General features: G+C 36.9%; 3 protein-coding genes, 1 non-coding gene and 1 pseudogene across 4 annotated transcripts; all 5 read right to left on the bottom strand.

Moving 5' to 3' along the window:
* Positions 1-465: 465 nt before the first annotated feature.
* Positions 466-1228, bottom strand: LOC113334056 (glutaredoxin-C9-like). Its single transcript, XM_026580403.1, has one exon. The coding sequence runs from the start codon at positions 1116-1118 to the stop codon at positions 675-677; it is 444 nt and encodes a 147-aa protein (XP_026436188.1). The 5' UTR covers positions 1119-1228; the 3' UTR covers positions 466-674.
* Positions 1229-4383: 3155 nt separating this feature from the next.
* Positions 4384-7538, bottom strand: LOC113354028 (annotated as a pseudogene).
* A 164-nt stretch (positions 7539-7702) lies between these two features.
* TRNAQ-CUG lies at positions 7703-7774 on the bottom strand. Its single transcript has one exon. It is a non-coding gene; the product is annotated as a tRNA-Gln (tRNA).
* Positions 7775-8129: 355 nt separating this feature from the next.
* Positions 8130-9067, bottom strand: LOC113307935 (fasciclin-like arabinogalactan protein 6). Its single transcript, XM_026556409.1, has one exon. The coding sequence runs from the start codon at positions 9007-9009 to the stop codon at positions 8284-8286; it is 726 nt and encodes a 241-aa protein (XP_026412194.1). The 5' UTR covers positions 9010-9067; the 3' UTR covers positions 8130-8283.
* Positions 9068-14616: 5549 nt separating this feature from the next.
* On the bottom strand, positions 14617-15601 carry LOC113354017. The gene is made up of 2 exons (XM_026597474.1): positions 15317-15601; positions 14617-15237 (listed from the first exon to the last, which is right to left on the bottom strand). The coding sequence occupies exons 1-2, from the start codon at positions 15599-15601 to the stop codon at positions 14617-14619; spliced, it is 906 nt and encodes a 301-aa protein (XP_026453259.1).
* Between the last annotated feature and the right edge of the window lie 10982 nt (positions 15602-26583).

Here is a 26583-nt window from a genome sequence, read left to right as displayed (position 1 = left end):
TTTTCGTTTGGTGTGTGTGGGGCTTCGCCCCGTCCCTTGGCGATGCATTTTTTATTTGGTGTGGCGGGTAGAATACATTAAATAGTTGGTGTAATGATACAAAATATTTATTATTTTCGCAAAAAATATGTGTAAAATATGTGGGTTTTTTTCCCCTTTAAATATAAATTTGGGGAAAAAAGAGTCTTAATACAATAGGTACTCGACTTCCGAATTGAATTTGGACTTCCATAAAATTCCAAACACGGTAAGTTAAATTTTCAAAAGTTTGTAATTTTTAAACCAATCCTACGTTGTCAAGTGTCCTCACCAAAACTCTCGTTTCACAAAAACCACAAAAAATTTATTTCGGTCAACGGAAAGCGAAAATTTCTTCATCATTCAACGTGAAAACTTTATTTGTCTACGCCTTTAAATTTTTAGATAAGTCGACTAATTAGAAGGAAAAAAAAAGACAGAGAGATCTTGAAGAGAATACTTCGTGGTTATTCGTAGAATCTTATAATCTTAAAGTCCAAAAAATAATCGAAGGCAAAAATAAAAGAAAGAAAAAGAAAAAGAATGAGAGAAAACAAAATTACAAAGTTTACAAATTAAATTGCAAAAATTAATCAAGTCATTAAGTTTGTCCTCAATTAACTCTCTACATTTCTCTTGACATTTAGAGTTTGTGATTAAAGCCACAAAGCACCAGCTTGTTTCAACTTAGGTATTAATTCACCAGTGATATGAGCACCCATAAGTCTATCTAAACCACCAAATAATTTCCCACCAATATATACAGCTGGAAACTGAAGCTCACTATAATCACTATGTGTCTCCTTATTACCTTTATGATCATTATTGTGAGTCTCAATGACTGATAATAATTCATTGATGACAGATATTTCATCAGCTTCATCAATAACTTCATAAACAGTAGGATTAACACCTAACGCTAATAATAAGCGTTTCATAACATGACACATACAACACCCACGTCTTCCAAATATTAATACTGCGTTTTCTGATACTAAACCTTTGATTCCTGCTTCCAGTTTACCTCTACTACCACTATAGTCATCACTGATCTTCATTGCACCTTTCTTCAATGGGTCTTCAAGATTAATATCAACCATTTTTAACGATGATGATTGACGGCTAATGGTTCGGTGGGTTTCTGATTGATTGGGGTAACCAAGTTCTGTAATGAATTGCTCGTTGCATGATTTTCTTGAGAGAGTAGAAAGTTGGGGGGGGGGGGGGGGGGGGGGGGGGGGGGGGGGGGGGGGGGGGTGTTGGAGGAGGAGAAGAGAAGAGAATTTCAAAGGAGAGGGAAGAAGAGAGAGTCAGAGAAAGGTATGGATGGGTAGAAGAGTCCCACGTCAACGCGTATCACGTATATTTCACATTCTTACGCGTCATGGTGCTGTAGATGACATCCGAGTGATGTCTTCTATTTTCTTTTTAAATAAAACATATGCGTGATGTCATTTCATGTTTTTCTTTTTCTTGCTCTACGTTTTTGACAATCGCTAGCAGCAGCCCGGCCCCGGTTTATTCTTCACTAAAAAATGAAGTAAAATGTGCAGTCGTATTCTCCTGCAGTTTTGCTACTGAAAGTGGGTCCAATTTTAGACATTAGAAGACTCAAGTTGGTGATCCATGAGTGCGCCCATCCTATAAGCATTAATACGATGATTTTACGTGGAATTAATACCAATTGGTATTCCATGGGTTTTGGTATCCATCCCAGTAACAAGTATCATCGGTAGATTTTTGATGAAGCAATAATGTTATTTTAAAAGGCTATTATGCATTTTGTTATAGCAGCAGGATGAAGGTAAGCATGTACCCACAAAATCAAATGCGATTTCAGATTGTTTACATATATGTCTTTAGAATTTAATATCTATGACCTGATGTCTCTATGCATACGTGAGTATGCTTGGAAAAGAAAATGTGTAGGAGTCCTCCATGTGGCAGTTCACATGTCTATTCTTCATGATCAAACGAATGGGATAAGATGAAGACGAAGAGCCGCTCTAAGACGGTGCACCGCGAGCAGACGTAAGAAGCAAGATTAAAACAAACAAAAGACCAAAATCGTTTTAGGCAGAAAAGGAATATAACCTGAGATGTCCATATTTTGATTTCTGTTAGTTGCAAGAAATGATGTCAACCCGGATTTGATGGGTTACGTTTTATTTTCTTTTAATTTTATTTCTGTGGCTTCCATTTTACTGTATTATTTATTTAAGTATGATGATGTGTGTATGACATAAACGCGGCTTAACTTTTAATAAAAGAAATGCATCATCCATTTTCTTTTGACATAGTCAGTCATGGTACCACCAAGACTGCCAAAGAAGAACGTTCCCTTTCTTTCTTTCTCCCTCCCTCATTCGTCACGTTTGTAATGCTCTCAAAGAATTTTTAGTGTTACTTTCTTCTTACTTTTTTCCCTTCACGTCTAACACTTTCTTACTAGGAATTTAAGGAAAATGGTGACGATGCCAAAGACGAAGCAGAGTATATATATATATATATCAGTTCATCTCCTATTAGCCTCTAGATTTGTGACAGTCTTCCTTGCCTGATCTCGAAATTGTGGAATTGGTACACTTGAAATAGGTCTAGAAGATCAGCATCCCATAACATAGCTACGGCTTAGCAAACCATATTGATATGTGTCACTTGCCACGCATAGAAACAAATTGCCAAACCTTTGATTAGATATAGTATTGCCATAAGACTCGAAACTCTTTCCTCATCCAAGCTGAAAGTAGTATGAATCAGACAAACCCAACGTAAGAGTTGATTTGGTCCAAGATCTTTGTGGATACTGATTTTTGAGTATCAATTAAGTAGATTATCCCATACACTAAAACGAGTTTTTACTAATAAAATAACAAATATTTAATACAGTATGTGGAAGAAACCGAAAGATAAACATACGAATTAATTTAAACATGGAAAACCAAATAAAACGCGGGATAATAATCAAGCATTAGTCAACTCTCCCTCAGCCAGCTCACTTTCATCAAACATGGTTTAATTAGCCTTTGCGAAGGAGAAGAGAACAAAGCCATCGGTACAGCTATGACAACTGGAAAGTGATGCAAAGGTCTGGTAGAAGTAGTCAAGGTCATGGAACATGACTTTTGTGGTAAGCGAAGAAGGATGCATTTCGCAAAGACATTTGACATGTATAGGATGGGGCAGAAGTACCCTAAACCTCGGTCTATTCTGGTCTAGCATAAGCCAATGGAGCATATGTATCCCAGGTAAATTGTAAGGCTAACCCCTATGAGCTAGATTGAGCTGCTAGATTGGCCAAAAAGTGTTGCAAATCAAGAAAAAAATGTAGGAAAAAAGTTAACACTACTTATATCTACTTTTCTCTCCTAACATTTGTTCGCAGTTCAACTAGCAGCGAAATTGAAACGCTGAATAATTCAACGCTGAAAAAGTGACATAAACGTTGAAAAGGAGTGATCGTGACGGGGGAGGTGAAGAGAAGAGAATTTAAAAGGAGAGGGAAGAAGAGAGAGTCAGAGAAAGGTATGGATGGGTAGAAGAGTCCCACGTCAGTGCATAAAATCAGAGAAAGGTATGGATGGAGAGAGAGGAAAAGGAGGGAGAGAGAGCAAAAACGTGACGGAGAGGGGAAAAAAAGGGAGAGAGAGAGGAAAAGGAGGGAGAGAGAGGGAGGAAAAAGATGGAGAAAAAAACGGTAATGATTAATTTTTTGGAAAATAAAATCATGTGATGCGCGCTGGTGTTCGGCGTTTCGCTGATTGATTAGAAATACCATAGGATTTAGGAGGTTCCCCTAACTGACGTGGATGACCAATCTAGCAGTTAGATATCTAGCCCATAGGGGTTAGCCTAATGTGGTGGCACATACACTTGCTTAGTGGGCTAACACAGATCGTTTTGGCATGTATCTCTCCAGTTTACACTATGCCAAGTGCCAACCGTCGTGCAGATCTTACCTATTAAATTTCTGAACCCTCACTAAACAGAAGTCATTTTTAATCTATTACTCGTCTCTAAGAGTCGAGACACATAAAAACCAGATTTTCAAAATTTCCGAGTATTGATTTGTCCTGTTTCATCAACCCCATGTGAAATTTCTCAATGCAGTCTAACCTATGAAGTCACTGTTTCCTGGAATTCACAAAACAGTTCTCCATAGATTGGCATCAGTTTTAACCAACTGAGAAGCCTTTTCGTACTCTCACCTAAGAACCACTACTTGAAATTAAAAATAAAATAAGGGCCAAAGAGTCAAATCTCAGACCAAATGGTAGCATGAGGTTTAGCAGTGCACAAATAAAAGTCCCGAGTATACCCAGAGAAATAGCAACTATCTTTCATGGTAAAACAGTGTCGATGGAAGGTCTGAAGTAGTCATGTTTCTTCATTTACACTAAACTATATCGTGCCATTATTTTCCAACATGTCTTTTATCAATATCAAACTAACGGGAAGCCACGAGATATTCCCACAAAAGGCTATATCATTTCAATACTGTTCTAACCACATTAACGTGCAAAGACATTTACTAGCTGTTTTTTACTTCTTTTTGCTTGGTGGCTCCAAGTTCATGCTCTGAAGATTTAACAATAGGTCATCCGAGCTCAAGAATACCTTGTTCGCAGACTGCGCTATAGTCGATGCTATCTCCCTTGCAGCTTCAATCTTCCTCAAAGTGATGAAGGCTGGATTGTTTGCAATAGCTTGACCTATTAGCTGAGCACTCTTGGCTTCTCCCTGGTTATTCCAACAAGAAATTAGTTAGTATGGAACAGAACACCCAAGAAAGGACCAGTTATCTTAGTTCCACCGAGTCCAGACTGAGATGAACTGGAAATTGATTCTCAGAAATCAAGAACTGAAAACTAACACCACTAAAACTAACTAGGCCTCACAGGTTTAAATATTGAACATTTGCTTACCTGTGCTCTGATAACAGCACCCTTCTTATCTTGCTCTGCTTTCTCTACAACAAACTTAGCCCTCTCAGCCTCTTGTGCAGCAATCTGTTTTGCTTCAATAGCAGCTGTGAATTCCTTCCCAAAGGTCAAACTTGTGATGGATACATCATCAAGTGCAATGTTAAAGTTGGTTGCTCTTTCAGTCAGAATCTTTCTAATTTCCCTACTCACAGCCTGTAAACAAAATTAAGATCATAGTTATTCTTCAAACAACGATAATGGCTAAACCTTACTTACAACTCTATAATTATCTTTCCTCCATCTATATTCCATTTTTTTTCTTCCTTTCCGTTGGGCAGATATTGATTTACTTGTCGTCAGCCCGCTTATCCAAATTGAAAAAATCACATCATATCCTAAGAAAATTAATATGCAATCTGATAGAATACCTTAGTTGCAATAATGTGATGATTCAGTCACATGATATATTGTCCAGTGAATTTTTAATTGTAATGTATCTATTTAAACACATGTAAAATCCAGAAAAATCTTGAGAGTGCCCAGTAAAATTCTTGTTTCAGTACCTACAAGAATCCACAGACAAGTGGAATCTAGGTGAACCTGGTAACCATCTCTCCACACACGTGCTCTAAATTTCTAATACTCTTCAAAAGAAAGTCACATTCATTTATCACTCTGAAGTTCAACAGCAAATAATTTCTACAGCAAATAATTTCTACAGCAGCCAAAGGAAATGAAGAGTCCTACCTCTCTTTGAGTTATAAGTTGGCTGGCATTGTATTGTGCTACAACAGCTTTCAAAGTTTCATGGATAATTGAAGGCAGGACTCTCTCATTATAGTTCTCCCCAAGAGTTCGATAGATGCTAGGCAACTCGTCTGCTACAGGTCGGGTAAGAACTCAAAGCCCAATCTTGACCTGTTACATGAAAGATTTTTGTAAAACATATTAATGCAAACAAAAAAGAGATGCCGAAACAAATTAAAAACTAAAGGGAAAAAAAGCCTCCGAAGTATAGCAAAAACCATTTTCAAATAATTGGACTCAGGGAAGCAACGGGATGCTTTAACAAACCTCATCATCAATTATGTACTTAGAGTTTCTTAGTTTGCACGAGCGGTGACAGATTATAATCAATATATAGTTGGGAAAAGAAAAAACTACCGGAAAAATATACCATTTGGAGATCACGGCTTCCAGAAACACTCTCCACGAGATGAGGTCGTGCACGGACATCATAAATGACTGGCCTTTCAAACCATGGGATCATTAGATGTGTTCCTTCAGGATAAACCTGATATACATGAAAATATGTGAGTACTAAGCAGGTAATAGTGGAGAAAGAAGCTTTGGTTTAAAAAAATTGCAAAATAAGCAAGCAAGAGCAAAGGGCAGTTATGTGAATTTACACTGAGAAACAAACAATGATAGAGAATACTTAAAAGAAATTATATTTTAAGCTTACGGTTAGTAAAGGCCGTGGAATACAAAAAAATAAAAGAACCAGACTACGCAAGAACTTCCACTGTTTATTTTCTAGCAGGCAATGAACCCAATAACAAACTCCTCAAGGCAGCCTTGCGGGTGCAATCTTGAATAAAATAACTTGCGCTTACCAGTTTCTTTATTGCGTACAGCCTACTGATATTCAAAAATACCTACATCACTACACAAACAGAAGCTCAAAATGCAGCTTCATGAGCTTCTTCAGCCGACATTGGACTAAAATTAGGACTGTTTAGATGCGAACGATTTCATCCCTAATTTTGGAATGCAAATCCTTTGGGGTCACAGTTCATTATGACCCTTGCTCAGTCAATCACATATGCTTCTGAATACCCAGGAATTTCTTAGGCTGACAAATCTAGCAACACCCAACCTTGCATACCATTTCTTAACACATACAGAAGAGTCACTAAGCAAAAAAAAGTTAGCCGAGAAAACCAACTAAAACCCATAATAAGGATGTTGATTCAGGTTTAAAGCCGCTATAAGCCTATAACAAGCATACTAAGATTATGATCAGGGTTTGCCTTTTCTTAGAAGTTTGACTTGATCCCCGTGTTCCATGGATTTTTTTAGCAAGAAAACCCTAAACTCAAATCCTCAAAGCATCATCAAAAACACAAATATCCAGCTAAAATGAACAAACATTGGTGCAATTCACAAAAGCATAACAGATAAACACCAACAATACCCAAATCCCACAAATTCATAAGCTCAAAGTAAGGTTTCAAAAGACTACAACAAGCAATTTTTAACCTAAAAATGAAGCTCAAAAGAGAAGATTCTTTTCTTTCAAGAACAAACCCTAGAAACAAAACCAGAGATAGAAAAGGGAAAGAAGAGCGAAACCTTGTCTTTGATACCAACAAGTCTGTTGAAAACGATAGCACGATGACCTCCTTCAACATTGTAGAGACTGTTGAAAGCAGCATAAAGTCCAATTCCACCTAAAAGTCCAACCTTAACTAAAGCTGAAGCAGCACCACCACCAGGTACATTTGGTACCTTCACCTTCTTGAAGTCTATTTTTGTTTGGTGAGAGTTAGAGAGAAGGAGAAAATGGTGAGAGTTAGAGAGAAGGAGAAAATGTTACAGGGGTTTTAGGGTTGTTTTCTTTTGATCCAAGGTTTTTCAATGTCTAGTTGCCGACTCCTCAAGACTGAAATTGAGTAATACCAATCGGGTCCTAAAAAAACTGTAACCTAGAGATACGTAACATAAGTGATTTGTGTCCCAAGTAGGAAAAGAAATAGAGGTTCTACCGAGACTTGAACTCGGGTTACTGGATTCAGAGTCCAATGTCCTGACCACTAGACCATAGAACCATTTGGTTGCCAATTTTCTGTGAAAAATTACAAATAATAAGTACTAAAATAAGAGAATATGCTGACCAATGATTATTAGTCCGACGGAGTGTCTAGTAGAAATGTGGAATTCACAGAAGTTGACCATGGACTGACTCGGCCTTCTCACGCAATTGAACTTCATTTATGCTTTTGGACAACTGTGATGTCTGGCATATTCCAAAAATCGACCACAAATTCGGACTCTAAACAAAGAATGCCGCTGCAATCATACTGAAGTGTTGAAGTCCAGGTATATTGAGGGGTTCTTAGTTTCACACAGACACAGGTCAAGACTCTCTCTATAGATGTCCAGGAAAAATAAAAAAGACAGATTGATTAATCATCAACTAAAAGAATATTCATTCACAAATGACATATATAGTTACAGATGACTGAACCATATAACAGGATTGATCTCAAAGTAAAAATACAAAGAATCAATATATAACAATAAATACACAAGCAAGACCAATTCCATAATTACATCATTAGAAAATAATACCCATAAGAACCAAACCAAATCCAAAAATCATGCTGAACCCAATATTATTCGACCCCGAATTATCACCTTTTCCACCAGACTTAGTACCAGGAGCTTTTGCATCAGCAGGGTCCTCTGACGATGGTGATGTAGCTGAAGGAGTTTTAGGACCAAACAATTCATTTGGCAATAAAACTTGATCAACTTGATAAACACCTAATGGAAATTCTTGTCTAAGAGCATTGTTGAGTTGAGTTGCAACGATACCGGTAGAGATATTAACTTGATTTGAAGTAGTAGTGAAGTTAAGACCAAAGGGTTTACCACCTTGATCAGAAGCTTGAGTTCTAACAGGGTTAGAAACAGTCTGAAAATTGACCATACTATAATACTTTGGTAAAACATGGTAAAGAACGAGTTCAATTTGTTCTTGAAGAGAGAGTCCATTCAGGGTTCCTGGCTTCAAGTTATTGAAAGCATTATCACTGGGTGCAAAAATAGTCATACCTTCACTCGAAGTTTTGATTTGGCTATTAACTTGGCTTGAAACCTGTGTCGAGTTCAATAAACGCATGAATGTTGTGAACTGACCGCCTTTTTCAAGGATTTGTGTCAGATTGATTGGACCAGCTGGTGCAGTTGGAGGTTGAGCTTGAGTTTGGGGTGCCAATGCTAGAATTAGACATTGTACAGTGACGGTGAAGAGAATGAAGAGTGATGAAGAAGAAGCCATTTTAGATTAGACTTTAGAGAGAGAGAGAGGGGTGGTGGTGGGTGTTTGATGATGAGAATGGGAATAGAGTTTATATACGGGAATATGGTGGAATGAGCTGTATATGGATTATAGCCAGTAAGAGTTTCAATCAAAGACAAGACTCCTTAGCAATTAAGTACATTTTGTTTAAATCATCATTACCAATAAGGCAAATAATTAACACTAACAAGACAAGATTAGCAAAGGTAATTATGGTGCTTAGTTGGTACTTGGTACTTGGTAGTTGTAGTTTGTTGGTGGTGTAGGGCCACTGAAGCGAGACAACAGTGTTGCCAACTGAATCCATAGATATTGAGCGAAAATGCTTTAGAGCCCCGCTTTTATACCCCAAAATTTTGACACCGCTATGTGCCAAGTTTTGATTGGCTCAATCCTTTAAACGGACCCCATGTTTTTCCTGGTGGGGTTGGGTGAGATGGAATCAATGGTGGATTTAACTGTCACATAGTGGTGTAAAAAAGAGGGGTATAAATCCGGAATCCCTGTAGCATTATTCGATATTGAGTATTCCAGCTATGCTCCTATGAAAACGAACCTACATGGTACCTTCAAAATCTTCCCGGATACCGGATATCTTCCCTATCAAACGAACTACTGGTCGTTATAGAAGAAAAAATACAAACAAGATCTTGCCTTCTTATTGATATTTAAACATCATACCATCTGTAACCAGTGTTGTGGACCAAACGAAGCTCGGTGCATCCATTTTTGAAGAAGACGGAGAACAACTCCGATGAATGAAACAACAGGGGAAGGTAATTTGTTATAGGTATTTCACTACTTAGGCACGAAATTATGAAGTTCCAACAGATTTCTCGTACAAATTCCCAGGATTAATAAGGCTAAGCAAGTAAGCAATACTAAAATTGGAGCGAGTTGAGTCGAAGGATTCTTACATTTCTATATAAACATTCGATGGGTTGAATTATCCAACGATGCTAGGAAGAAAACTTTACGTTTTTTAGTCTTCTTGTATCAATTAATAAAGAGTCCTCTTAATTTGTACACCCGTATACATGTATGTCTAGGGGAATTTAATGATCCATTTTAATTTAGGTTTTTGGGATTTTGCATCGTAATTATCGTTATAAAATTAATTATCCCGGTGAGGATTATATTTACATTATACAGCAATCGGTAACTAGCTACAGCTTCAAAGTCGCAGATTCTACTATTATAATGATAAACGAAGTACAACAGTTAATATTTTGGTGGGCGGGATATCTACTATTATAATGATAAAATATATTCTCTCTACAATTCCCTTGTGTACTCAACTAACATGCTTACGATACCTCGTTTGATTGGGGCCAAAAAAACTAATGGGGGGCCATGACATTTTATTTGCACCCCAAAATTTTCAGGGGCGTATTAATTCGATCGTAAATATACTGTTTTACCCTTGACTATCTTTTTTTCAAATGACGACCCTAACTAACGACCCTTCATAGACATTAACGACAGTTTAAAGTCGCCATATACATAATTAAAACAATAACGACTCTTCCAAAGTGTCGTCAGCGAATTGATTAGTATGACGACTCTAAACTGTCGTACATTTTCGCATTAACGATGAAGATAACGACTCTTTTTAGAGACTAACGATTGTTTTTAACGACACTTCTAAAACATATACGACTGTTTACAGTCGTCATATACGTAATTAAAACAATAACGACTCTTCCAAAGGGTCGTCAGGGAATTGATTATGTTTATGATGACTCAAAACTGCCGTACATTTCCGCATTAATGAATCTTCGACAGTTTAGAGTCGTCACTGAAACAATCGAAAAAATAACGACTGTTTAGGGTCGTCACTGAAAATTTTCAATACCATGACGACTTTTCATACAGATCTGGGCAAAAAAAAACAGAAAAAATATTGCAGACAAAAAATCTGGAAAAAAAAAATTAAACTCTAATTAAATCAGATTATCACTAATTAATTAAAATTATCATTAATTATTTAGGGACATTTTAGCCATTTAGAAAATATTTTTTTAAGGGATGACTCAAATTAGGATTTGGTGACCTTTTTTATCCTCTAGTGCAGGGCCCCCAATTAAAATATTTGGCCCCCAATTAAGCTAGGTTACGATACTCTTCTTTTTTAATTTTGATTTACATGCTGTGAAAAACGATAACGATTTGGTTAAGCAAACCTTACTGATAAATTGGTAATTAGCTACGGCTTCAAAGTCGCTGATTCTTCGAGTGTGGGGCTTAAAAGTCTCATGCAGTCTGTCACTTGGTAGCAGTGGGTACTACAATTAGTACTATACCACCCAGGACAGCTAAATCCAAGAATAATTAACTGGGGGATACATAATTAATTTGGGGATATTTTTAATGTAACCGTCGGCATGGTTTTTCAATGAAATCGTCATGGTCGATAGATTGTCGACATTGAAAAATCATATCGGTAACTACAGTGAAATATCCCCCAATTAGTTTATGTATCCCTCAATTGCATGTTCAAATCCAATAGCATGTTTGGATACTAGAAGTATAAATATTTCTACTTTTCCGGAAATCGGAATTATCAGTAAAAGTTGGAAGCAAAATATTTTTTTGTTTCTAAAAATCATTTTGAAATTGTATACCCAAACTAACTTCTAACCTTTTTTGCTTTCAAAAATAAAAAAAAAAACAACTTCTAAAATAGTATTCAAACGGGTTATAAATACATGTGTTATATTTTCTATTTTCTTCCCCCACCATTTTCCCGTCCACGTGGAACCATCTAAATTCTAGCTAGATGGTGAATTCTTTATGGAAGGCAGTGGGTCTTATAAAAGAAATGTCATAGATAATGGAAAACGATATCCAAACAGGAGAAAATTTTGTTGGTGACAAAACATTTCAATGAACTACCAATGGTTAGTGGTGATAGTATTGTTGACACAAGTATTTTCGTAGATTTGCAAACACGAAAAATGATAAAAATACCATTATAAAACATCAACTAGATGGGATGGATTGTTCTGACCAAGATACAATCATCAAGAACGAAATTCAAAACTATTACATCAGTTTGTTTACTACTCACAACACTATGTCTTCTAATTTTAATGTCTTACACTTTCATGAGGTGGGAGGTGACCAGAAGCTTTAATTGGAAAGATATTTCAGTGAAAAGGAGATCTGGAGCGTCACCTAGCATTGGGGGATAATGAATCAATCTTAGATTTGTAAGGCTGGACTCTTTTTATCTCAAAGCTTAGAGCAACCACAGTCATGAAACGGACCAAATACCAAAAGCCAGACTAAAAACCAAAAAATTTTGGTATTTTGGGTGACCCAAGCGCAGTGGGATAACACCAAATTTGGTGAAGCGTAACTTACACTAACGCCCGATGCCAGACGTAACTTATACTCACGTCTGTTGATGAAGCGGATTTTTATTATGCGTTTGAATGAAACGGAGGTATAATGCCCGCTTGATTGAGGCGCAAGTATAACTAACGCCGGATATGGGACGGCGATGGAAAGTGCGTCTACTGGGACGGAGATGAAAAGTGCGTATCACTCGTACGGAGATATAAAGTGCGTATGTTTCGGGCGTTAATGGATTATGCGTATGTTTCGGGCGTTAATGGATTATGCGTCTGGGTGAGACGTTTATAGAAGAAGCGTCTGAGTGGAACGTTTGTAATACCTGCGTCTATGTGGGACGTTTGTAATACGTTCGTGTGAGAGGGACAGTTGTAATACGAGCGTCTGAGTGGGACGTCTGTAATACATGCGTCTGAATCAAGCGTTTGTAATACGTGCGTCTGAGTGAGGCGTGCACGGAAAATCCGTCTGGATATAGACGTGATTATCTCTTCTTCTCCTCCTCCTTTTACATAAACAGTTTTTATAGAAGAAAAAAAAAAGACGAAAAAAAAAAGACGAAAACAGACGAAAAATCTAGGGCAAAACCTAAATCGAATGTGACGGAAATTTGATTGGGTGCGGGGAAACGAGTTCTTGCGAAAGAAACGAGTAATCTTATTCGTTAATTGGGTGCGGGGAAATTTGATTGAAGATTAAAGGTATGATTTGTTTTTGGGTAATTTGTTTTTGGTTGGATTGAAGATTAAAGGTATGATTAATTAGGCTGTTTTTGGGTGGAATGAGTGGATTGCATGTTGATTTCATTAAGCATAACCGTGTTTGTTTGATTTCATTAACCATATAACATGAGGTTACTGTTACTGTTCTTTGTTTGATTATGTTTGATTATGTATAGAATGATTTGAGTGATAGAATATGAATAATTTGTTTGTTTGATTATGTATGAATAATTTTACTGATAGAATACAAAGGGGAGATACAAAATGTTGTTGTTGATCTTCACTGATAGAATAATTTTACTGATAGACTAAGTTCACTGAAATCCATTAAACATGAATTGTTGTTGCTCACAAAGGGGAGATACAAAATGTTAAACAGTTGTATTATAAAGACGGTGTCTAGATTTTTTCTGTAAATTTTTTTGATCTTCTATACTGTAAGTAAATAAAATATAATCTTGGGGTTTATTTACTGTAAATTTTTTGGATTTTCTATACTGTAAATTTTGATCTTCTATAATATAGAATAGAACTTTTTATGGATGCTGTAAACTCAGAAAAAACAATTACTAACTTGTATTTATATCGTGCTCAGATGTTGAGCAGAATAACGTCGAGATTTGCACAAGGAAAAAAGATGAATAATAAGAAACGCAAAGGTAAAGGTCCAATGGAGCCTGAAATAGACCCTGATGTTGGAGATTTGGAAGTTCCAGATACCGGGTTCGATGAAGATAGCGAAGATGAAACAACACCGTCCGTGGTATCCCTAGATAACTACAATTGCCTGGAAGATAGTGACAAACACGCTTCTACAGATATTACATATTCAAGCGATCCAAAATTCAGGTACCAACATCGTGGTTCACTCTTTTCGGTCATTGTTTATTATAAGGAGATAACAAAACATAGTCCAAAAATTAAATACATTATCGACAAGGCAGGATGGGGACGTTTATTAGCCATGGAAATAGGAGAAGCATCACACCCAGTGATTGATTATCTTGTTGAACGTTGGTGGGATACAACGCATACTTTTCACTTCCCTTTTGGTGAAATGGGATTCACGCCGCTTGATTGGGTAGTGTTGACAGGATTGAGTATTGGAATTGGGGATGATGTTCCGTATAACCCAGTCAAGTACAAATTTGATTATGTCCGTGAGCATGTTTTTCCAGAAATAGAAGAACCCTTAGATTATGAAGATCCCCCAATCTCTGGAAAAAAACGCCCCCCGGCACAGTGGATTTCATGCTATACACAATAAAGAAACACATTTTCGCTTGCGTCAAGATTTAATCGAACACATATGGTCAAATTTTGGAGATAATTATTAAGTTGGGATGGAAATATGTTGTATCGTATTTCTTCATCGGAAAATATGTTGTAACGTTGCTTACTAATGTACTATTTATCATATAAAAATTAAAATTCACTAAAATTGACTAAAACTCACTAATTTTTTTATTAATGATAAATATTAAGGTTCAACTAATTCGGTCATGCTTTAAGATTGGTTTCTTTTGCGTTGTAGTATTTCCATCTTTCGAAGTTCGAAGTACTCTCTTGTTACAGTGTCCAATGTAGAGACATCCTTCAACATTATGGCCAAGTCATCGTCCGCTTCTTTCTTTAAATCGAGTTTTTCTTGCCTAGCTTGTTTCGCCGCAAACTTTGCCGCAGACTTAGCTTGTATCGCCGCAGACTTAGCTTGTATTGCTTCAAACTCAGCTTGTCTCTGTCCCATCTTCATTAGTGATTGTGCTTTGTAATGTTCATTGAAACTTTGCTGCTCCTTAATTATATCCTCTAGCATTTCCTCCTGGGCATTGGATTTTGCTCTCCCTGTTTTCTTTAGTTGTTTCGATGCTTTCTTCCCCAACTGACGCTTACGTGTGTTCTCTATATCTCCAATATCTAGATCATCACTGGACTCGCCTGGAATTGTTTCCTCAATATCAGCGTTTTCCTCACCACTCTGAGAATCTTCCATTTCTTGGCCTGAATCAAACACAAACGTCGACCGTCCTGAATATTTGATACTATCTTTTAGAATTTCGTAGCACTCTTCGTGCTTAAATTTTTTGTTACCATTACTTTCTTTGAATCGCTTTCTTATCTCTTCAACCTGTTATTATTTTCAATACTCATCAGTTCCAATTACATGTATATAATTATTAAGGGTGCAAAAATTGACGATTACTTACCCTCGAGACTTCATTCCATCCGCTATGATATTCACCATCAACTTCCAACACTTTTGCAGAATAAAGTGAAACCTGTCTACTGATTCCCTGAAATCGACTCTGGATAGAACTCCAAGTACGTTTTGGTTTACAAGGCAGGGCTTCTTCCAACTTATCTTTGATCCGACTCCATAATACTCTTTCTGGTTGATCGGTTCCGGTAGCAGAATCTTGAGATATGGCTAAATGGATTCTACATATCATTGTATCTTCTTCTGTTGTAAAATTGGGACCTCGTGGTGCCATATTTCTATATTTCTTGAAATAGAAATTATAAATGATAAGATTATGCAGAAATAAGTTTGTCAAATGCTATATATAGATATACGAAAGAGCCGTTGCAATCTATCAAACGGTCGGAAAATCAGAAAACCAAAATCAGAATTCCAAAATATAACCGTTGGCGCACGTAATACATGCGCCTGGTAACGTACGCTCGTAATACATGCGCTCCGAACAAACGCTCATAATACGAGCGTCCGTCCCAGACGCTCGTAAAACATGCGCCCACTCCAGACGGTCCTAATATATGCGCCCATCCCAGACGCTTCTAAAACATGCGCCCACTCCATACGGTCGTAATATATGCGCCTCACTCATACGCCCATAAAACATGCGTCTCACTCATACGCCCATAAAACATGCGTCTCACACAGACGTTAATAATACGTCCGTCTCCCGCATACGGTCATAATACATGCGCCCGGAGCAGGCGCTTTTAGTAACTGCGTCCAAACCAGGCGTTTTTAATAACTGCGTCTGCTATGGGGCATAGGTTTTATCTACGTATGGCCCGGCGGTGTTTATAATAACGCCTAACTCAAACGCTCTATATACATCCGCCCCATTATCATACGTTATTTATAAGTACGCCCGATGTGGAGCGTCCACTATACTTCCGTCTGAAATCATACGCCCACTATACTTCCGTCCCACTATAATCATTTTAGTCTCGGTTGGCGACCACATTTGGTCGCAAACCCTAATTAACTGGACTAAATATGGTTTTAGTCAGTACCACTGCGGCTGAATTTGGGACCAAATTTGGGTATAGTCCCCAAATTTGGTCATGACTGTGGTTGCTCTTAGATGACAATCCTAAACGTGACGAAAAAGCTGAAGTAAACGTGATGAAAACCCTGAAAGTATAAATAGAACAAGATCCAAACGTACCAAACATAACTATAGTTAAAACAGTGTGTATCCGGACGGAGTTAGAATTTTTTTCCAATGGGGGCTAACATACAAAACACATGATTTAGGTGGGGCTTATTAAAGGATTTTTCTTCAAAATAATAAAACATCAAGGAGTCTTTACTGAATTAACAGATAATAGGGGGGGAGGGGGCACCCCTAAGATGCACATAGCTCCGTCCCTGTCCCATCTAATGCCCCCGTTAAGAGATAAAGAAAATGCATAATGAAGGGCTTATGCAACCTACTTTTTATATGTTTTTGATTTTTTCTTTTACTCTTGACTATAATTACTTGAATCGCTCCATCTTTTTTTTCATGTTTCATTTGTGAGACTCTAGTATTCCCATGAAATTTTTTTTATGGTTTTGTCAACAATAGTCTTCACGTTTTTTTGAAGATAATACTTTTCATATCTCCTTGTTGAGTCATATTTGAAAAAACGGGGTCTAATAACCACACCCAATATTTCGCTTAGCAATCTGTATGGACTAACTCCAATATACTTTCAAGAGAATCAATTAGACAGTCAGACTCAATCTTAAGAAAAGTATATCAAAGAGTTATATCTCAATTTCTCAAATCAATCTGCAATCAAACAAATAGGAATTTGTGAGCCGATTGAATATAAGAAATAACTTGGACGGTATCAAAAACCAATATCCAAGTATCGATCAATTTAATCAACAACCAAAGGTTGGATTCACAATTGATTGAACTTACGCACAACCTGTGATATTTCAATTATATAAACAAATATAATGCGGAAAAGAAATAACACAGACACCAGAAGTTTTGTTAACGAGGAAACCGCAAATGCAGAAAAACCTCAGGACCCAGTCCAGATTTGAACACCACACTGTATTAAGCCGCTACAGACACTAGCCTACTCCAAGTTAACTTCGGACTGGAATGTAGTTGATCCCTAACCAATCTCACACTGATCAAGGTATATTTGCGCTCCTTACGTCTCTGAATCCCAACAGAACTCTACGCACTTGATTCCCTTAGCTGATATCACCCACGACTAAGAGTTTCTACGACCCAAACTCGAAGAATTGATAAACCAATCTGTCTCATACAGAAAAGTGTATTGAATAGATAAATCTGTCTCCCATGGATATACCTATGAGTTTTGTTCCGTCTTTTGATAAATCAATGTGAACAGGAACCAATTGATATGCCAGACTTATATTCCCGAAGAACATCCTAGAAATATCAATCACCTCACAATAATCTTAATCGTATGGAAACGAAACAAGATATTGTGGAATCACAAACGATGAGACGAAGATGTTTGTGACTAATTTTTATCCTGCCTATCGGAGATTAAATCTCGAGCAAATCTTAGAGAAGATAGTACTCAATCACGAAAGAAAACAGCAAGATCAGAACATGCAACTGCAGAGAAAATAGTTGGGTCTGGATTCACAATCCCAATGAAGTCTTCATGTCGTTAACCTGCATGGTTTTGGAAAAACCTAAGGTTTAAAGGAGAATCGACTCTAGTCGCAACTAGTATCACATAGGAGGTGTGGGGATTAGGTTTCCCAGTTGCTAGAGTTCTCCTTTATATAGTCTTCAAATCAGGGTTTGCAATCGATGTTACCTTGGTAACAAAGCATTCATTATTCACCGTTAGATGAAAACCTGATTAGACTCAAGCTAATATCTTTCAACCGTTAGATCGAACTTAGTGTGTTACACACAAATGAAAAGTGGCTTCATTTAGATATGAGTAATCGTACCTAAACATGTACACCTTTGTTGGATCAACAATAGTTAACCGAAGTTAGCCATATGAACACTTTCATATCAACCTTATTCATCGTAACCATAACTAGTTCAAATGACTCAAATAAAACTAGTTCTAGAGTTGTTCAATTGCTTTATGTTCTCATAGAAGTATACAAGATACAACTGAAGAAAAATCGATTTTGATTCACTCGAATCAAGTCATGAACATTATAGCCAAATATTGCATTCCTTAATATATAAATGTATTAGTTCATGAACAGACCAATTTTAGAACATAACCCACTTAAGTATGCAAACGGGTACGCATACCTTAGTGACCGGACTAAGTTTGGGTTCGCCAGCATGCGAACAGGTATGCATATAACCAAACTCAGTAAAGTCCCGGAATTTGAACCTCACGCCAGTATGCGTACCTGTATGCGTACTTAGTTCCCGGGCCTCTACTAAACCAATCAGTGCGCATACGGGTATACATACCATGGTTCCCGGACTTGGATTACACATATGCAAGTACGCATACTGTGTTTATATCCAATTGTTCTAAACTCTCTTTTCAACCATTGAAACATTCTCGGAAGATGACAATAGCTGTCTCACACAAACTATCAGCTTCAAAGCAATTTTCAAGTGATTGAATGATCAATACGAAACATTCCGAGTCTACATCAAATGACTGTCTCACACAAATCATGTAAGATGCTACCAGGAGATGTTCACATGATCATCTTTTGACTTTCGTCAAGAATATTAGATGAACTTGGTTAAAGCGAAAGCTTACCAACATATATTTCGAGAAATATGTAAGTGAGTTAAACTCAGCTCGAAATATCAAATGTGCATAATTGAAGTCTATATAGCTATACGAATTTTGTCTCAAATAGGAGATAGAGTAGATAGACTTTTGAGTGATAGATGATTTCAAGTCTCCATATACCTTTTGTTGATTAAGTTTCACAAGCTCCACTTAGTATTTCTTTGTCTTCAATTGATAAACACCGTGAATTTTAATGCTCAACTACACTTTCTATCCTAATCCGAGACTTAACTATAAGTAGACTAGAAATCAAGACTTATAGTTTTGGCAACTAAACTTGACAAACAAGCTTGAGATAGCAATGCTTGCGAGTTCGACCGAGTAGTGCTCTAACAATCTCCCCCTTTGTCAATTTTAGTGACAAACCTATCAATACATATGGAATAAAAAATAAATAAACTTTGTAGCTCTCAATACAAATGCTTGATTTCCTTGGTTCTTTAACATTACTCGAAATCCTCGTCACTTCCAAGTACTCCAGTGATTCTGAATGTGTTCAACTCAGCATCATAGTTGTTGAAGATCTGTAGCTATAACAATGAGAAAACAGTAGCTCTCTGTTAGAGCACTGCTCGGTCGAACTCGCAAGCATTGCTATCTCAAGCTTGTTTGTCAATGTTAGTGATCAAAACTATAAGTTTTGATTTCTAGTCTACTTATAGTGATGTCTCGGACTAGGATAGGTTGTGTAGTTGAGCATTGGACTTCACGGTGTTCATCAATTGAAGACGAAAAACTACTAAGGCGAGCTTGTGGAACTTCATCAACAAAAGCTATGTGGAGACTAAAACTCATCTATCACTTGGAAAGTCTATTTCTACTCTATCTCCTATATTGAGACATAAGTCATATTACTATATGGTTTTCGATTATGCACATTCGAGATTTCGAGTTGAGTTTAACTCGCTTACATATTTCTCGAAATATGTGTTGGTAAGCTTTCACTTCAACCAGGTTCATGTTATATTCTTGACGAAAGTTAAAAGATAATCATATGAAAATCGCTGAGTAACATCTTACATGGTTTATGTGATACAATCATTTGGTGTAGACTTGGAATGTTTCGTTATGATTATTTCAATAACTTGAAAATTGCTTTGATATTAATAGTGTGTGAAAACGGTTATTGTCATCCTCTAAGAAAGTTTCAATAATTGAAATAAGAGTTTAGAACATTTAACCAACATTGGATTATAAACATGTTGTGCCCTCTTGCATATATGTGATCCATGTCCGGGAACCATAGCATGCCCGCATGTGTACCTGTTGGTTTGAGAAATCCGGGAACCTAAGTGCGCGTACCCGTGCGCATACTGGCGTAAGGTTCATGTCCGGAAAATTCAGCTGGGTTTGGAGGTATGCGTACCCGTTCGCACACTGGCGAAAACCAAACTTGGTCCGAGTACGCATGCTTGAATGGTTAAAGTTCTAAAATCGGTTGTAACATGAACAAATACATTTATATAATAAGGAATGCATTCTTTGTAGATCGTGGCTATAATGTTCATGAATTGGTTCGAGTGAATCAAACCGATTTTGCTTCAATTGTATTCTTTTATACTTCTATGAGAATATAGCAACTGAACAACTCTTTAACTAGTTTCATTTGAGTCATTTTAATTAGTTATGGTTGAGATGAATAAGGTTGATATGAGAGTGTTCATATAGCTAACCTCGGTTAACTACGGTTGAGCCAACATGGTGTACACGTTTAGGTACTGTTAGAGCATTGCTCGGTCGAACTCGCATGCGTTGCTATCTCAATCATGTTTGTCAATTTTAGTGATCAAAACTATAAGTCTTGATTTCTAGCCTATTTATAGATGTCTCGGACTAGGATATAGATAGTGTAGTTGAACTTAGATCTCTCTGCGTTCTTCTCTTGAAGACGAAGAACTACTAATGGGAGCTTGTGGAACTTCTTCGACAAAAGGTATGTGGAGACTTGAACTCATCTATCACTTGGAAAGTCTATTTATATTATCTCCTTTATTGAGACATAAGTCGTGCTCCGATATAGTTTTCTCTATACACATTTGAGATTTCGAGTTGAGTATATCTCGCTTACATATTTCTCGAAATATGTGTTGGTAAGCTTTCGCTTCGACCAAGTTCATCTTATATCATGAGAAAATTTCCGAGTAATATCTTACATGGTTTCTGTGATACAATCATTTGATGTAGGCTTGGAATGTTTCGATAATGATTATTTCAATATCTTGAAAATGGCTTTGATGTTAATAGTGTGTGAAAACGGCCATTGTCATTATAGAAGAATGTTTCAATGATTGAAATAAGGAGTTGATGATGTAACCATCTTTGGATATAAGCATATATAGTGTGTTCGCATATTAGTGTATAAATCCATAAACCGGGAACCAAGAGTATGCATATGTGTGTATACGAAATTGGTGAAGGAGACAAGATAAGTATGCGTACCCGTACGCATACTGGCGGAAGTTTTCGAACCGAGAATATCTGTTGAGTTTGAGAATTACAAAATCCTAAACTAGTCACCTTAAGTATGCGTACCCGTATGCATACTGGCGGAATTTTTTGAACCGAAAATTTATGTTGAGTTTGGAAACTTAACAAACTCAAAATCTGGTTGCTTAAGTACGCATACCCGTACGCATACTTAAGCTGGTTACTTTATCAAATCGGTCAGTTCATGAACTTAAACATTTAAATCATAAGGAATGCAATCTTTGCAAACCGTGGCTATAATGTTCATGATTGATTCAAGTGAATCAAACCGATTTGGTTTCGATTGTGTTTTCTATACAATTGAAAAACTCTTTAGCTAGTTTCATTTGAGTCATTTGAACTAGTTTTGGTTAAGATGAATAAGGTTGATATGAGAGTAATCATATGGCTAACCTCGGTTAATTATTTGTGAACCAACCTGGTGTACACGTTTAGGTACGGTTACATAAACCTAAATGAGGGTACATTTCATTTGTGTGTAACAAGCTAAGTTCGATCTAACGGTTGAAAGATATTATCTTGGTTAAATCAGGTTTTTCATCTAACGGCGAATATTGAATGCTTTGTTACCAAGGTAACTTGGATTGCAAACCCTGATTTGAAAACTATATAAAGGAGAACTCTAGCAACTGGGAAACCTATTACCCACACCTCATGTGTGTTACTTGTTGCATAACTAGAGTCGATTCTCCTTTAACCTTAGGTTTCTTCTCGAGATCCTGTAGGTTAACGACTTGAAGACTCCATTGGGATTGTGAAGTCAGACCCAACTATTATCTTTGTAGTTGCGTGATCTGATCTTGTTGTTTCTATCGTGTTGAGTGCAATTGAAATAATTGGATCGAGATTTTATATCTCCGATAGGCAAGATAGAAAAGTAATCACAAACATTTCGTGTCATCGTTTGTGATTCCGCAATAACTTGTTTCGCTAGTCGATTAAGTTTATTGTGAGGTTATTGATAATTCTAGAATGTTCTTCGGGAATGTAAGTCCGGGTTATCAATTGGTTCATGTTCACCTTGATTTATCAAAAGACGGAACAAAAACTCTTAGGTATTTCTGTGGGAGACAGATTTATTCAATCCTATAAACTTTTCTGTGTGAGACAGATTTGTCTATCAAGTCTTCGACTTTGGGTCGTGGCAACTCTTGGTTGTGAGTGAGATCAGCTAAGGGAATCAAGTGCGTAGTATCCTGCTGGGATCAGAGACGTAAGGAGCGCAACTGTACCTTGAATCAGTGTGAGATTGATTAGGGTTCAACTACAATCCAGTCCGAAGTTAATTGGTAGTGGGCTAGTGTCTGTAGCGGCTTAATACAGTGTGGTGTTCAATCTGGACTAGGTCCCGGGGTTTTTCTGCATTTGCGGGTTCCTCGTTAACAAAATTCTGGTGTCTTTGTTATTTTTTTTCGCATTATATTTTGTTATATAATTGAAATATCACAGGTTGTGCGTTAAGATCAGTCAATTATAATATCCAACCTTGGGTTGTTGATTTACATTGATTGACACTTGAACATTGGTCTTTGGTACCGTTCAAGTTACTCCTCTTATTCAATCGGGTTCGCAGATTTTTATTTGCTGATTGTGGATTGAATTAAGAGTTGGAGATATTAAACTATTTGATATACTTTACTCTAGATTGAGTCTGACTGTCTAGTTGATTCTCTAGAAAGTATATTGGAGTAAGTCCTCTCATATTGCAAAACGAATTGTTGGGTGTGGTTATTAGACCCCCGCATTTTCAGGTACGGTTACATAAATCTAAATGAGGGTACATTTCATTTGTGTATAACAAGCTAAGTTCGATCTAACGGTTGAAAGATATTAGCTTGAATCCAATCAGGATTTCATCTAACAGTGAATATTGAATGCTTTGTTACCAAGGTAACTAATATTGCAAACCCTAATTTGAAAACTATATAAAGGAGAACTCTAGCAACTGGGAAACCTAATCCCCACACCTCATGTGTGATACTAGTTGCGACTAGAGTCGATTCTCCATTAACCTTAGGTTTTTCACGAAACCCTATAGGTTAACGACTTGAAGACTTCATTGGGATTGTGAAGCAAAACCGAACTATTTTCTCTGTAGTTGCGTGTTCTGATCTTACTTTTATTATCGTGATTGAGTATTATCTTTGCTAAGATTTGCTTGAGATTTATCCCCGATAGGTAAGATTAAAAGTAGTCACAAACATCTTCGTCTCATCATTTGTGATTCCACAATATCTTGTTTCGTTAATCGATTAAGATTATTGTGAGGTGATTGATATTTCTAGGCTGTTCTTCGGGAATATAAGTCTGGTATATCAATTGGTTCATGTTCACCTTGATTTATCAAAAGACGGAACAAAACTCGTAGGTATTTATGTGGGAGACAGATTTATCTGTTCCAATAGACTTTTCTGTGTGAGACAAATTTGTTTATCAAGTCTTCGACTTTGGGTCTTAGCAACTCTTGGTTGTGGGTGAGATCATCTAAGGGAATCAAGTGCGCAGAATCCCGTTGGGGTTCAGAGACGTAAGGAGCGCAATTGTACCTTGATCAGTGTGAGATTGATTAGGGCTCAACTATATTCCAGTCTGAAGTTCATTGGTAGTAGGCTAGTGTCTGTAGCTGCTTAATACAGTGTGGTGTTCAAAATTGGACTAGGTCCCGGGGTTTTTCTGCATTTGCAGTTTTCCTCGTTAACAAAATTCTGGTGTTTGTGTTATTTCTTTTCCGCATTATATTTTGTTATATAATTGAAATATCACAGGTTTTGTGTTGAATCGATCAATTGGGAAATCCAACCTTTGGTTGTTGATTGAAATTGATTGATCCTTGAACATTGGTCTTTGGTACTGTTCAAGTTATTTCTCTTATATTCAATCGGGCTCGCAAATTCTTATTTGTTGATTGCAGATTGAATTAAGAGATTGAGATATAAAACTCTTTGATATACTTTTCTCTAGATTGAGTCTGGCTGTCTAGTTGATTCTTTTGAAAGCATATTGGAGTTTTTCTATTCAGATTGCCAAACAAAATATTGGATGTGGTTGTTAGACCCCCGCTTTTTCAATTGGTATAAGAGCAGGAAAACACATTTAAGACCTAATAAGTCTGTGTTTGTAGCGATCTGAATATGTACAAAAGTGTTATCTCTATAAACGTACCACCAGTCTTCGATGGCTCAAATTACTTATGGTGGAAAATTGTTATGCGTGCCTTTCTTCAAGCACGTGATTTTCAATCATGGGTTTATGTGGTTAATGGCTATTATCCTCCGGAAGTTACGGAAGGCGATGTAACAGTTCCAAAGGATATTGGTAAATATGATGCTGCCGAGATTCTTGTTGCAAAGCAAAATTCTGACGGATTAAATGCTATCATCCATGCCATTACCCTAGAGCTCCAGCATCATGTGACTACTTGCACAAAGTCTAAAGATGCTTGGGATATCTTAGAAACCGCATTTGAAGGGAATACCTGTGAAAAGAAAGCTAGGCTTCAAAACCTAAATTCTGATTGGGAAAACCTTCGTATGGCAGATGAAGATTCATTTGATGAGTTTAATCACAAAGTGTCTGAAATTATTAATGCATCTTTTGCATTGGGTAAGACTATTCCTGAAAAGGACATTGTGGTGAAAATTCTCAGATCATTGCCATTTAGATACGACTCTAATAAGCATGCCATCGTTGAAGGAAATAACCTTGCAATTCTTTCCAGAAATACTCTGGCTGGGAAGTTAAAGATCTTTGATCATGAGCATACATCCAAATACGGAAAGTATGTTGCTTTATAAGAACAAAAGAACACTATATTACTTGACAAAAGTAAAAGTGTTTGCATATCTGAAGATGATCTTTCTGAGATTGATTCATCAGATGAAGATCTTGACAAGTCAGTCTCCTTGATCACAAGAGAATTTAGGGATCTTCTTTTGAACAGAAGTAAACGGTTTTCCATAAATAAACCTAGGTCATCAGTTAAACCTCATAATCGTGTTCCTCCTAAAAACAGGGATATTGATGAAACTGATAACGAGGATATGCCACGGTGCTTTAAGTGTAAAGGTTTTGGTCATTTTGCAAATGAGTGTCCAAATCGTAAGAAATACACTGGAAACAAAGGTCTAGCTGCAACTCTTGATGAAATGTCTAACAACTATGATTCTAATGAAGACGAAAACTCAAGTGTTTCACTTCTTTATGAAAATATTGATTTTGATAATTGTAGCAATACATATATCAATCTTGATATTCTTTCAGAAGAAATCTCAACCGATCTGGAAGAAAAAATGGATATATTTGTTTCTGTTGGAAACTTTCTTTCTGATTTTCCAGGTTCCACTATGTGTCTAGCTGCTTACACATCTCGGGCGTCTGGAACATTTTCCATGTTGACGTCCTCTTATTGTTCTTTCATAGGTCATGAACTCTCAAAGTGTTTCAAGTACAAACACAAAATAAGATACGTCAACAAACTTCGACGAAGAGAAAATCGATTAGCTAACAAGCTCAAACTTGTTCAAAAATCATCAGAGGTATGTAAACTCATCTCTTCTTCAAAGAAATTAGTTTCCAAAGAAAAGAGTAGACCACTAGAGAAAAAATTATGGTCTAAACATTCTGTGAAACAGGGTTCTATGAATTCCTTTCGAAATGGTTATGGTGGACAGATTATTGATCACCCCAGCACAACTTGATTATGTTGGTTGGTGCATCTTGTCTCATGTGCCTTATAAAAAGAGACAAGATTTTGCACACCTCAGGCTTTAGGAAAAGAGAATTGTTTTTAGATTGTTTTGATTTTCTCTTTTAGCTTTGATGTGCTTTGCAAGTCTGGAATTCGTTCCTCTTTTCATATCTAATTGATATTGGAAGGGACCTCCCTGTTTAATCAATAAAAGAGGGTTATTCTCGACAATTCTACCATCTTTAGGGTTGAGAGTTGTGTGTACGTGAACTTGTGTGTTTAAAAGTT

The sequence above is a fragment of the Papaver somniferum genome, chromosome 1 (genome assembly GCF_003573695.1).
Source record: "Papaver somniferum cultivar HN1 chromosome 1, ASM357369v1, whole genome shotgun sequence".
NCBI classification, from domain to species: domain Eukaryota; kingdom Viridiplantae; phylum Streptophyta; class Magnoliopsida; order Ranunculales; family Papaveraceae; genus Papaver; species Papaver somniferum.
Note: the sequence above shows the minus strand (reverse complement) of the source record. Positions and strands in the feature narration are given on the sequence as shown.